The sequence below is a fragment of the Lacerta agilis genome, chromosome 15 (assembly GCF_009819535.1).
Source record: "Lacerta agilis isolate rLacAgi1 chromosome 15, rLacAgi1.pri, whole genome shotgun sequence".
In the NCBI taxonomy this organism is placed as follows: Eukaryota; Metazoa; Chordata; class Lepidosauria; order Squamata; family Lacertidae; genus Lacerta; species Lacerta agilis.
Genome location: NC_046326.1, coordinates 19,758,247 through 19,772,785, shown reverse-complemented (window position 1 = coordinate 19,772,785; position 14,539 = coordinate 19,758,247). Strand labels below are relative to the sequence as shown.

Sequence of the window (14,539 nt, the reverse complement as noted above, 5' to 3'; positions counted from 1 at the left end):
CCAGATCACCACATGCACATGGCTGTGTAAGGAATATGCATGTGTGTGTAATTGTTTTGAAAGGGCAAACCTTTGTCCCATCACAAACAGCTAATGAATTATCTCTGATGTGTGGACAAGATATATCGTGAAGGTTTTTTTTTCAAAAAAATGGTGCTCAGTTCTATTTTTTTTTAAATCAACATCTATTGTTTCTTCATTATTGTTATACACTTGTATACATTTGTATTTTAATAATCATAATAAAGATTTGTTTAAATTTTTAAAAAAATATTTTTTAAAGCAACATCTTTGACCCCAGTATTTTTAAAAAAATATTCTGCACATATCTGAAGTTGTGTTTTTTTCCTAAGTGTTTTAAAAAAAACAAATAAATAAAATTCCTGTGGTTGCAATATTTGGGTTTTCATATAGCTTGGTCTTTATTTCAGCAAGGACTGGAGTAACAGAAAACAAAGAAGCTATGGAGAGGAGGGTGAAACTGGAAAGGAAGGAGGGAAGAGACCCCCTCAGCCATCACCTGACTGCAAGAGAGGAATTGCTGAGACAAGGCAGCAAACCAGGGATTGAACCTGGGACCTTCTGCATGCAAAGCTGATACTCTTGACACTGAACTACATCCATTCCACTTGCTAGTCTCCCCAACAGCCATTTCTTCCCTCCGAAGCTGCTAAACCCTTAGATGCTATCTAGGTGAACGTTTTCTCTTGTAAATACTCACCTGGAATCATGCAACACAGGAGAAAAATAGCCAGCAAGAAAAGCATTATTTACATCCTCTGCATGAAAAGAAAAAACCACAGCCAGCTGTGGCTGCTTTTCAGTTATGAAAAGCTGAGGCCTCCTTACATGTCTCTGTGTGTAATGTTCACCACCCAGGGATCCTTTGGGAGGAAAAGTGGGTAGAAATTCAATAAACAGAAAAAATAAAAATGAGTAACTTGCCCCTGAGCTATAAAAGTATGCCACTTGTCTTTCAGCCTCAGCCCATTCACTCACCCCATTCTCTGAAATTTTGGAACAATGATACCAACCTGATTTACAGATTTGTTACATCATCCCACCACATCTGCAAAGCACTTTGAACACTCTTTTAAGTATTCATTGTTATTATCGATTGTAAATTGCTTTTACTGTTATTAACAGAAAAACAGCTCATTCATAATATATGTTAACACCACTATCCATCACCCCAGGTGCATTCTTTAAATTCTTAATCAGGATTTTCCCAGCTCGCTCTGGAAACCCATCCAGCTAGCTCTGTCATCCTACAGTGGAGGATTCCAGGGTGAGAGAGTCACTCGATTTAGGTTTTGCTTTCTTGGCTGAACTTCACGAAGGGAATCAGTGGCTGCCAGAGAGACCACAATGATCTGGCCTGGCAAGATTCCAGCTGTGCCTCAAAAGGGACTTTCCTTTGCAGAAGTGGTTGCTAGAATTTAACTCACAGCAGCCCCAAGTCAGAATGCAGATAAGGAGCCAACCTCATCAGACTGAAGGATTAAATCTAGAGGTGGAAAATACCGACTGCAGAACGTTACCCAAGATAAGACTTTCCCTCAATGAGTTCTGGGTGTCTTCGGAGACCTCATTCATTTAGACTTTTGCACAAAAGCTGGTATATTATGTAGAAAATTCTACCCAAGTGATATGTTTTAAATTACTAGTCCTCAAAGTTGGGGGAAATACTGTAAAAGTGTGGTTGCATTGCCTATGGAAGGCAACAAAAGTTTCATTTCAACCGTATCATGTAGCCGGGGAACTGAAGCTGAGATAATAACTTACCGGTACCTAAGGCCACTCAGTGGCTCTGTGTGGGATTTGTATCCAGTTTCTTCAGTTCCACCAGAGCCACTAGGCTCTTTCGGTGACACGTCAGCCCAGAAAACGTAAATGGAATAAACAAAAAGGAGAGGCCTCGAGTGCCTTCCTTTTTTAATAAAATCGTTTAAAAAGAACAGTGGGAAGAGCTGATTTTGTGAAAAGGGTTCCTTTTAATTTGCAAACAATCATTTACATAGTGCAAAGAACAGACTTTGCCATTACCACATAAGCAAACCAAAAGGCCCCTCCAGAGGCAGCAAGAAGGGCAACTGCAAGAGGAGACAACGGAGCAGGCGCTGGATGAAAGGCAATTGCACGTCATCTTCATCTTCTTATAAAATAACACTCGGAAGGATTGTGAGAGTGGGCAGCAGTTTGAACAAGGCACAGATCAGGAGTGAGCAGCTAGCTCCACAGGACAGTAGGCAGGCCTTTGCTGTAACACCACACATTTCTGCTCTTGCTCAATTCTCCATCCCCCATTCCCACCCCCACCCCCAAATTGCAAAATGTGCACTTCTACACATCTAACTGCTTAGCAAGACTGGAATAAAACTCCTCAGATACAGATTTTTTGGGGTGGGGTGGGATGGTTAGGGAGAATCACATATTATTCTAAACTAGGTTGTTCTCCAACTTGCACATTTTCTTTAGTTGCTCAGTACAAATCAGTGCATGTAAACTCTGGTCTATATTAGCAGAACTATAGAGCAGAAGAGCCTGTACTGATTCAGACTGCAGGTGGGGAGGTTCACATTACTGAATGCTCCCCACCAAATAAAAAAATTATTATTATTATTTGTTAGCTTTCTACTTGTAAATAATGAGCAGGATGACCAAGAACCCCTCTCTGGTGTGCTACTTTGTTTTTAACTTGTATAAAGGGTTTTTTTTTTTAATGTAGAGAAGGATTACAAAAATAGAATCACCCATCTGCAGCCAGAAGTTGCAGTCTGTCCTACTACCTTGTAACACATGTTGACTCTCTGGATCCAACCCATAGTACAACTGATTATATAAACTCTCTTTGATCCCGTATACACACACACACACACACACACACACAATCACAAGCTCACTTGAGTCTGTTAGCTTTATAGCTATCTTGCCTTCAGCACTGTCTTCCTTTCTGACCTGCCATCATTAAGGCACTCAGTTTAGCATTTGCTCAAATCCATTTTTCAGCTACCAAACCTTTGGCTCCACACAAGAGTACATAATATCATTCAGAGGGGTGCCACAGCTCTCCCTCAAAACCAAGGAACTTGGCAAATACTCTGTTAGGATTCAGCAGCACTGTGCAGATTTAACTGCAAGGTTCAGAACTAAAAGAAAATTAAAAACATAATGCAAGACTTGCAAATTAAAAAAAAAACCTCCGCAGTTTGGGAGGGTTTTAAACAGTCCCGTTTTTACAATGCAACTGAAACCCCCACACTGTGCACCCCCGGAACATTCAAACCAAGTGTCATCAAATCTTAGCATCTGACTTAGCAGACAATGTGTTTCAACAAGGTAGACACTCTAGTTTTCTGGAAAGGAAAATCTGCTTTGAGATTCCAGTCTCCATTCTCATTTTGCAAAGTGAAGTTTAGCCCCTGAAGCATTTGGGGGTGAGGGTTGAACAACCTTCCCAGAGGGCATTGAGCAGTGCTATAAAAGACAAGGTCTCCTGGATGCGTTGCTCAAGTCTGCTGCAAAGGGTGCTGCATAAGGTCACGATGGTGGAATTCATGACACCCTGACCTTCCAGCTGTGGACCTCATCTGTTACAAAGAGATATTCACTGGAAAGTGTTATTAAAATCAACAGGGCATACTTCAAAGCAAACACTTAGGACCAGGGTGCCAGCCACATTCTAATGCTATTAAAACTATTCCGTGAAGGATGCTGATATCCGGTGCTTTTATACAGTCAGGATCAAGCCATGTTATGCCACAGCTTCAACAAGGTGGCAAAAATCTCTCTGGCCCAGGTGCAGCACTCCAATTATTCAATAATTTAGAAAGCTCAAAAGAACACCACAAATATAAAACTGTCAGGGTTTCATACCTCTACCTCTCAGCTTTCTTTTTCCCAGTTTAAACATTCAAGAAACCAGATGGCTCTGGTCAGGGTGGCAGGTAAGGTGGGTAAACCACTATCTGTCTTTCTCATCTCCACATTTTCGACACAGGAGAGATGAAGATGCAGCTATTCACTGAGTTTTCTATGCTTTTGGATTTGCTCTCGTGCCCAATTTCCAAGAAGCAGAGCTATGGATGCTTTCTGACTAGGTCTGGGGAAAAAGGGAGCCCAGAGGTTACTCTTATGCCTAGTGCAACAATCAAAACAAGCCACTCTAGCCTATGTCCCTTCCTACTTTCGTAATTTTCCTTCTAGAACTAATGTTACTTGCACCTGGGAGACTGGTTTAGTCTTCTGGACTTAAGCGATCAGATCCAGAGCCAGGCTTTCTTACCGAGGTCACCACCCTGTTCAAATCTTACCCAGACAAGTAGTCATAAAAAGCTTTATCGTAGTATCAGTCCACACCAGAGACTTAACATTGCCTGGAGTCAAACCATGCAGTCTCCAGCACTGTTGATAAGAGGCTTGCCACTTGTTACGACTATGTTTGGTTACATATAGCTTTCCCCAACTGGACCCCAAAGAGTGAAAATATATATCAATCAACCAGTTGTGTAATAAAGCTGGAATGTAATAGTTTTGCATAGGTGACCTGTGGAAGTTACATGCCAGCAGAGACAAGAGGATCCTGACTTCAGCTTGCTAGTGAACTACTGTGTGTGGTGTCTCTGTGCTCCACAGCTGCACATTTGGTGTCCAGCTTGCTTTTTATATGAAGTCTTGAAACAAATGAGCACAGAAAACCTGGAGAGGGGTGAGAAATGACAGTGCTGCCACAGCTCTTTCAAAATTACACATCAAAAAGATGCTCACTGGGTATTGGGAAGTACTTTTTGAAAGTAGGAATTCTGTGGTGCATGGTTTTTAAAAGTGCAAGCTAAATTAGTGAGCCTTTCTATGTATAGCACCTGTCAGAAATCTACACACCAGTGCTTGGAAGTATGAACTTTCCTACTACAGAATGCACAAATACATGTTAAGGTAACTAGACAATATTCTGAAGAGAACCATGAAACTAACCTTCTGGTCAGTTTCAGGTTGCTGAAGTCTCACTATTATAACATAGGTAGGAAACTTATGGCTCTCCAGACGTTAGTGGACTCCAACTCCCATCAGCCTAGTCAGCATGGCTGATGGTCAGGGATTATAGGAGCTGTAGTCCAGGAACATTCTTCTGCTCTAGAAAGAAATTCTGGGGTGAGAATATTGTTTCATACCCCCAATAAAAGAATGAAGGAAGGATTAACATATTTTTCACAAGTGTTTACCAAACAAGCCTGCTATGGGTTGTTGTTGTTGTTTACATGCTAAGTTATAGGAAACCCCAAAAAATCTGCAATTTCAGCACCTGCTCTCTTTGCAACAGGTAGCTCCTTACCAGAAATCTACCTTAATTACTTGTCAGCTTCTGGCTGACATGTTACCAGGGTTTTTTTTAAAGCCACACTTTTGTATATTCACCATGATGGCTCAACATCTTTAGCAACAGCAAGTTCTAGATGATTACTGTGATCGGCTAGTGGCAGCAACAAGAAAATGAAAACAGAGGTGCATAGAAACCATCCACAGTATTTTCCAAGCTGCACTGACTGCAATAGTTCTTTGGAAATAAAAAGGGTAGCCATTGCCAATATCAACGATCAGCATAAAGCTGCTGTCAACCAGCTGCCATAGAAAGCAGCAGGTACAAAATGCCAGCAGCCCCACATGCTTTGGCCAACGCACATGGAAAGCTTGAAGGAATGTAGAAAAAGCTATCCCCTCCACATAGGTCACAGGTAGACATTGAGAGTCTGCAGGATCATCTGCCGGCAGAGTGGGCAGTTGCGCTGGTATATGGCCTGCTGCAGCAGGATTTCAGTGCATTGTTGGCAGAGGCAAAGATGCCGGCAGGGAAGTAGCAAAACTGTCTTTGTTTGGTCCTGGCAGATGACACATTTCTTCCGCTCTTCTTGTTCTTTGAGAAGAAGCCATGGGTCATCGTCGTCCTCCAGAGCATTAAGCTGCTCTTTTGTTCTAGGTTTGGCATGTGATGTGCTTGGTCCTTCACCAGGAGGCTGCAGGTGCTGCCCTGACTGCAGACTCCGTTGTGTAGTTGATTCCAGATCATCTTCTGTTCTGTGCTGGTTCCTGCTGCCTCGAGCTGCTCCCTGCCATGTTTGGCGGGCACGGGGTACAGCCTGCTGATTGGTCACAGGTGGCCCTTGTCTTCTTGGATGAGTTGCTCCAGGAGTAGCTGGTCCCTGAACTACAGCCGGTCCTCCTTGCCTTTCTTGGTTGCCCTCAATCAAAAGCTGTTGCTCTTGTTCCACATGGTGGTTTCCTCCCCTGCCACCTCTGTTCCAGCTAGCCATCTGGAGGCTCCAGTCAGCTAACCTGCGCCAAGCTTGCGAGCTCAAGACCATCTCCAATGACAAGAGTACAATCTGATACAGGCGGCGCATGTCTCTGAGCAGGCGCTGGTAAGAAGGCATGGTGTTTAAATAGCCAGACATTTGGCTTGCCAGTGTCCACGTCAGCTGAGGGTTGAGGATTAAGATGCTGGTGGCAAGAATCACAGACAGCAACATCAAACCATAGAGGTTGAGGAAGAAAACATTAAGCAGCAGCTTGCTCCCAGAGGCCACCAGATCAAACGCTAACTGGCAGGGAGTCCACAGGAGGATGGCCATAGCGATGGCACTGCTGGATAGCCGTGCAACAAAAGCTGCAAAAATATCGGTGACCCTCAGAAAGGGGCCAACAACAGTTTCCCACAGGGCCAGTCCCAGAGAGAAAAGGTTCTGGGTTCCAATGAGGCAGATGTTGATGATGCTGTTAACGAAGTAAGCCACAAGGCTCATGACGATGGCACACACTTCACACACTTGCCTGAGAAGTGACTGGCCAGATCCAACCAGGTTCCAGAAACCACGGTGCATAATTTCTTTGCTTTTAAGCGTCAGGTGGGTGGACAGGTGGCCCACTACTTTCAAGCTCTCCATGCTGGAGAAGAAGCCCCGCAGCATGTTGACGATGGTGTGCACAGAGCCCAGAGTCAAATAATACAATGCCTCGGCTATGCATAGCAAGGATAACGTAGTCCCATTCCAGCACTGGATCACACAAGCAACCAAGGTATTGGGCAGGCTATAAACAAATGCAATGAGCCATACGAGGAAGGACACTAGTGTGGAAAAGAGGAAGAAGTTGACATCCAGCAAGACAACCAAGAGATCCAAAATCATTCCCACACCATTGATAACCAGAAACACTAGATCCATAGTGGAGCTCCACATGGAAAGCTGGCAAAAATAGGAATAACTGGACTGACAAGAGTCTGATTGCCACTGAAGGGAGCTGCACCACTTCCCCAAAGACTGAAAGGAGAGGTCCCAGTATCCTAGGAATGGATTTTTACATATCTCAGTGTTTTATGAAATAAGGGACTGTTTTGGCATCAAAATGGAAAGTGTACTGAAGACAAACATCGATGGTTCCTTGTCCTTGAGGCTTAATCCCTTCTTTTAAAATTTGTAGGAATGCCCAATTTGGAAGAGGAGTTGCTTTTAGTTACATCTCTCTCCAATTCGAATATACAATGTATTTATTTCAGACCAGGTAACAACAGTTCCATTTTCCAAAGGCAGCACGTCTGGCTCCTAAATCAGTCACTTGACAAGAAAAAAATACTCTCACTTCACTCAGAGTTATTGAGATCTAAGCAAATGTCCCCATATGCTACAAGTGAGAGCTTCTTTCTTCCTGCTGAGCTTTTTATTTAAGGATTATGCCGACATCAAAAGTGGTAGAAGCGAGTGTTTTTCTTTGCATGGGGAAAATACGGCAGACCCCCATCTGACGAAAGGTGAGATTCTTATCAGACCCCTGTGGCGAAAAAGCGGGGAACACAGTAGACGGGGGAGGCAAGTTAGGACATGCCCGCTAGTGTACTAGGGACGCATGCAGGGGAGGGGACGGAAGGCTCCAGTGAAATCCCCTCCCCCTGAGGGGGCTCCTTGAAGAAGGTCTTTGAAGTCAGCTTAGGGTACTGGAGCCCAGACCGGGTAGGTCTCCCTCCATAGCCCCCTTCCCCAAGGGGAGGGGACAGCATCCACTCCTCGCCTTGACAACCGTTGCCACCTTCTTGCTTCCCCCTCTCTTACTTGCAAGCAGCGGAATAAGGAAGGTGGGGAGATCGATCCCGTTAAGTCTAGCAATAGCTCCCACTCGCCGCTGCCTCCGAAGCTCTTACCTTCGCGCTGATGGGCGCCGCCATTTTGGTAGGCGGGGCCAACGCTCCGCAGCCAATCAACCCAGGGGAACCCAACGGACGTTTAACCGCCCAGCGCGTGATTTGCTCGTCGTCGTTGTTGTTTTTCGCCTCCGTGCCACGATTGGGCAGTTTTGAAAAACGCCACTGGGCGGTTGATAGAGAGTGCCGAGGGGGCATGGCTTTGCCGAGGCCGTTGAGAGGGGGCAACCCCGCCCCAATACAGTGGGAGGATAATAGTAGGCGGGAGGACGGATGCTGCCCGGCTTTTAGTAGGTGACGTGATCTGTGATGGGCGGGGTCCCAGGTTTAAAAGGAGAGTGTATTATTGTGACGAGGGGGTATAATTTTCCCGCCTTTTTTCTTGAGGGGATTCTCCCCCTCATTTGAAAGGCGGGGCGGGGGGGGGCAAATGTAGACAAAAGACTCTTTTGTTATTTTAAATCTGAGGTGAAATTTCACGATGAAATTTCACACTTTGGGGGGGGGGGAGTGTGGGGGTAGCATTTTAAAAAGTGAAGAAGGAATCCTGTCTGCTATTTCATTGAAAGTGTTATTTAGATAATGTTATTAACAAGATAGAGTGAGAGAAACAACACGTTTCTTTTATATAGAAGGAAAATCCAGAGGAAACCAGTAATTTTGCTATGTGTAAAGGTTTGCCTTTCTTTGCCCCATGTAAAACATCAGACACCAATGATACGCAAAAGCAAAGCATACGATTAAAAAACAACTTGAAATGTTAAGAATCAGCTAACTACTATGAAAGGATGTATCTTTAATTGCCTGCATGAGCCTGATGGAATTGAAAAGTATTCAGCAGATGTTTAAAGGTTCAGGGGGAGGGGAGGTCCTTACTGAGGTCTCAAGGTTTGACCCAAAGTTTTGGGGTTTTAGGCTGTACATTTTCATGGGAGTGCATGGGCATAGCTAGGATTTTCCTGAGGGCTTTTGTTAGGGGGAGGGGGCAGAACCTAAGATTTGTATTGATTTGCATTGATTTTTACTGATTTGGGGGGCATTTGTCCCCCTCCCTTGGCTACGCTCATGTGGGAGTAAGTCCCTTTAAACTCAGGGTTTACTTCTGAGTAGGCAGAAACAGGATGCATTTATTTATTACATTTATATCCTGCCCTTCCAAAGGAGTCCAGGGTGGCAAACAAGTAATAAAAAAAAATATTCAAAACAATTCCAATGCAGAAGGGAACTCTGGGAAAGATATTGACTTAAAATGCTTGCTTTGTTAAAAAGTCCTTGCTTCAGAGACTTTGGAAGATGAGGGTTAAATATTGGGTTAAGGAAGCAGAAACATTTGTTATGACATCCCCACCCTGCAGAATTGTCTCTTATGCACTTTTAAAGTTAACACAAAGGGCTGTCTAGTTCAGCAGCCCCCAAGTAAGACATGGAATCAACAGCTGTCTCCCTGCCCTTTTTTCCTAGTCTCTCCTACCAGTAATTGGTTTCCTGAGGTAGACTACCTGTGAGCCTGGAAATTCCACATAGCCCAATATAAATCATCTTTTTATATCTCCACAGTTTGTTCCAGCCCTGGCATTCTCTATTCCTCTCATTGTGGGATAGACTGACTGAGAGGTGAACATGCACATAGCATAGCAAATGATCTCTGGAAGCAGGAAGGAAAGTAGTGATCCTGCTTTTTTCAGCCTTTTTAAATGAAATTTAATCTAGTTATATCATGTTCTTCTAAGGAGCTCAAGATGGTGCTACATTGCTCTCTTACTCCCCGCAATTTTATCCCCACAACAAGATTGTGGCTAAGAGGTTAAGCTAAGAGGGAGGGAATGGACCAAGGTCATCCAGTGAGCTTCCTGGATGTGTGAGGATTTGAACCCAGGCCATCACAGTCCTAGCTCAATTGCCTATAAGGTAAAGGTAAAGGACCCCTGAACAGTTAAGTCCAGTCAAAGGCGACTATGGGGTTGTGGCGCTAATCTCGCATTCAGGCCTAGGGAACCGGCGTTTGTCCGCAGACGGTTTTCCAGGTCATGTGGCCAGCATGACTAAACTGCTACTGGCACATGGAGGACTGTGACAAGTGCCAGAGCGCACGGAAACGCTGTTTTCCTTCCTGCTGCAGTGGTACCTATTTAGCTACTTGCACTGGCCTGCTTTCGAACTGCTAGGTTGGCAGGAGCTGGGACAGAGCAACGGGAGCCCACCCCGTCAAGGGGATTCGAACCACCCACCTTATGATCAGCAAGCCCAAGAGGCTCGGTGGTTTAGACCACAGTGCCACCCACGTCCTTCTCAATTGCCTATACCACATTAAGAACAGCATGAGCTTTCTTCCCCAAGCAGTGCTCCATTTTCCACAAGGACTACCCTTGAGGACTCAAGTTCTGTACTCTGAACCTCAGGAGACCTGATAACCTAATTCAGTTTGAAGGCTATTCTTTGTTCACCACATATTATGCTTCCTTTCTCACATCAACGGCTTTACACACACACACACCTGCAATGTCTGGGTGCTGTTTACCTGTGACAGAGGTGGTTTAGCTACAAGGGCAAGTATATATGCTTGGTTGTTGTCCCACCATGAGGGGTTGCACTGATCACCTTTTCTTTTTTTTAAAAAAAATGCTTGTTCAGTACTTAGGGTCATAAAACCTGTTCCGGCAAGTTTTAAATTAAACCTAGTAGGAAATTTGATCCGTCTTGTGCGTGTTTGAGGGAAATTAGAAAAAGCTACAAATGCTGATCCTCTCAGCAAGAAGTCAAGGCTAAATTGCTATTAAATTCATTCAAGGCTAAATTGCAAAAAAGCAAAACAAAAGCAGCCTCTTTCCCCATTTGCTGAGATTTGTACCTTCCAAAAGTTGTAGCAAGGTTATCAAAACCGATGCCTTTCTATTTGTCCTGGCAAAAGGTTATCAGCACAGATTTCCTTCCATTTGTTTTAGCAAAAGAGATTTTAGAACATGGGGAGCCCTGCTCAATCCAATGAAAGGTCCATCTTCATTTTGCTTTCCCACACTGCCCACAACTTGTTTAAGTTGTCACTTCAGTTTTCTGTACACAACTTAGAGATATGTGTAATACATTGTGCAGTATAGAAATGATGTAAATAATAATAATAAAACATGCAGTAGCAACATTTATTATTTAATAGGGAAGACAAGCTCCAAGGAATATATAATTTTTTTTCCCTCTGGCAGTGGAAAGAAAGCAAGGAAGTTATGTGACAGTTTATTTGCAGTCAACCAAAACAGATTATTTTAGAATAGTTCTTGTTTTCCATCTTTTTTTTTGTTTCAAAATGTTTATATACATTATTTTGACAGCAGTTGACATTACTTTAGAAAGTGTTATGACTGGAACAGAATAGAACATTTTACCATTCCTTCCAGAATTCATGAGTTATTTTAGCTTCATCGGAAAAGTATTTGCAGTAAGAAGCATACAGTAGGTCTCCAGTAGAAGACCTGATACGAAAAGTCCCTCCTTCTGTTTGTTTGTTGCTAGGCGTTATGATATGTGATGATTCAACAGCCAGACTTGTCTTAATTCATTTTGTCCTTGTATCATGTACAATCACTTGTTCAGGCAATCCCCCCACACAATGTGTACTCTAGTGTGGGGCAGAGTATGGATTTATTCCCTCTAGGTTGTGCTTCTGGTACAAAAAACCCTACAACCTTTCTGCAGAAAATTGTGGTTGCTGAAAAATGCATGAAACAGCATGCCTTCTTATGAATATAATTTTCCACATTTGTGGTTTAGCTGGGATGCAAAAGTGCCCATCCTGAAGCATCAAAATATCTCAATTGAACTGAAAGAGTGTTTTAGACAGGGAAGTCATAGAGTTAATCATGACTTTGGGCCAAGGTAATGGAAAAATATCTTGGCTTCATTTCAGTCCTGCAGCGCAGTGTTCTCTACAGTGGCGTCCCTAGCAACATTCTCCTATTGCTCCCAAAGCCGTCTTGTCTGCTGCTTCCCCCAAGCTCTGCTTTCCTGGTGTTCTTTGGTGTTTGTATTTTTCCATTATGAAGAGCTGTTTGTACTCTATTTGTGCAGGTGCCCTTTCTCCTAAGTCTAGGAGAGTCAAAGCTTAATTGATTTAACAGAATCTGAGTCTTGTTTAAAGCCAGATGCCCTGGTCTTAAAGGCAGGGCTGCATATTATCACATTTGTCCTGCTTTCTTCATTAGCTGTAGAAAACAAACTTGAACTGAGTATTTACACCAATTAGATTGAAAGAATAAGCCAAGATATAAGAGCAGTTCTTCTTAGCGCAGTTTCCTTTGCTATTAGTTTATGGTAAATCATAAATGGCATGGCAAACATTATTTAAAGAAATGGCTCATGCAGATATGACTAGGCTGATTCCTTTCTATACTGTGTACTGGAACAGAAAGCCAGATGGATAGAAAGTGAATGAAAGACACTTTAAATTCAGATGGACATTTAGCCAATATATTTCTATTCATCCATCCATCCAGTTTTTTACATTTGAACTGCTGATGCAGGAAGGGGAGGCAAAAAAAACACCTGGTGCATCATTTATGAAAACAGCTTAAACCTCAGAGCCAGTGTTCAAAACCCCCATTGTTCTAGGTGCATTTTGTGACAGGGAATTTCATTAGTGCGAGCAGTTTTTCAGCTCTGGACACAGTAGTGCACCTAAGATTTGAGATTAAAACTACAGAGTGGAAGGAAAGGAGGACTTTTTCCTGCCTCTCCACTTCCAGCTACTCTCTGAAGACTGGGAAAAAGACCCTCTTCAGAATATTCATTCATTTTCAGCTTTGTATTCTTGTTATATAAAAATTGTGCCTGGACATTCTGTTGTTGTGCCCATAACCTCGGTTTAAGGTGCCATTTAGCTCCTAGCTTTCATATCTCAGTTTCTAACACTGCTCAGAGCCACAGATGAAATTTAGCACAGCAAGGTCTCACCCTAGCTACTGGAAAGCATTTGTGCACATAATATAGATTGACACCCTCTCCATAAGGTACCGGTATATCACGAGACATATAGTGAGTACCAGGACTGAAGTGGGATGGGAGTGGGACACAGCAGATAAAGGGAGCAAAGGTGTATTGGCAGCATTTCAAGAGCTGATCTCCATAACATAAGGCATATTTGAACATAATTGGGGATTCGGGAGGGGGCTGTGGGTTGCAGTGCTTCAGCATGGTGGCGGCGGCAAGCTCAGCACCTGCCCATGCTGCAGCAAGATTTATGCTCTCATCCCAAGCATTACATTATATGTCATGCTTTAAATCTCTTGTGGCATGACCCCCTTCAACACAAACACACAGAGGCACCCCCTCATTAGGGGCCCATTCTTGCTTCGAAATTAACATTTTTGTGTTGCTTTCCAAGCATCCATAACGATTCCAGTGCCACCCCAAGAGGCTCACTTCAAGGAATAAAGCTAACATTCCTTTCCCTGTTTCCAAACAGGAGTGCTCAGGGCTTGGAATTCCTTTCCCCACAATACCGAATGCAACAGGTTAAGAATCTGTATGTAAACTGTAAGGCAAACTGCATGGTTAGCAGATAGGGTCCCTGGAGAGCAGCATTCCACACCCATCAAACTCTGAAGTCAGTGATGTCAAGCACCGAGCTCTTTGAGCAAGACCCTCAAGCCAATAAGCTTGCTAGCGAAGTTTGGGATGCACAAGTGATCTGAAGTGGGAGAGCAGGGGAAGGTATTTTGACTGCAATGTGGGTGGCAGCACTGATAATACACACTTCATGTGTTGTTACATTTTTATCCATGCTCTGTGCTTTCTTTGATCTGCCTTCTCCTGGCCATGAAACAAGAATTAGTTGTACTAGCCAAACTGTTGCCTTCATTTTGATCTTTTATTATTTTCTTGAGGGGTTGAACATCTGTTCCCTCTATACTTAGAGAGGCCAGCCTATACATTGAAATCCCATGGTCTAAAATTATTACACTACACATAACAGTTTCATTGCTACACGAGCTTGCAATTGGCTCTTATGCTGTTTATTATTGTCTAAAAGGCCAAAGGGAAAACACTACCCAACATCCACAATACATGCTCTTAGTACTTAACAGTGGACTCAAGGAGAGGGGGAGAAAATGTAGACTGTTTAAACAAAACCATAGCTGTATTTCTCCATCCAAAGATACCATCATTACTGTCTGTATACACAACACTCATGCTATCATTATTCTAATAATCTGAGTCGTTCAGTCAATGCAGCTACCAAAAAAGGCACCAGATTGCATTTATTTATAATCCTGTTAAATTAGCAATGAGCCAATCTCTTCAGTTCTCACCATAACAGTCTCTGTTTTCATGTTGATATTAACTTACTCCCCTCAATTTTCA

The 14,539-nt window shown here is 43.2% G+C and overlaps 1 protein-coding gene across 1 annotated transcript; it reads right to left on the bottom strand.

The window, feature by feature from the left end:
* Window positions 1–4,510: 4,510 nt before the first annotated feature.
* On the bottom strand, window positions 4,511–7,749 carry LOC117059864 (E3 ubiquitin-protein ligase RNF26-like). The gene has a single exon (XM_033171739.1). It carries the CDS (start codon window positions 7,230–7,232, stop codon window positions 5,727–5,729), a length of 1,506 nt encoding a protein of 501 aa, XP_033027630.1. The 5' UTR covers window positions 7,233–7,749; the 3' UTR covers window positions 4,511–5,726.
* Between the last annotated feature and the right edge of the window lie 6,790 nt (window positions 7,750–14,539).

Coding starts and splice junctions, on each gene's coding strand:
- LOC117059864 (XM_033171739.1), bottom strand. CDS start 7,232: ATGTGGAGCTCCACTATGGATCTAGTGTTTCTGGTTATCAATGGTGTG.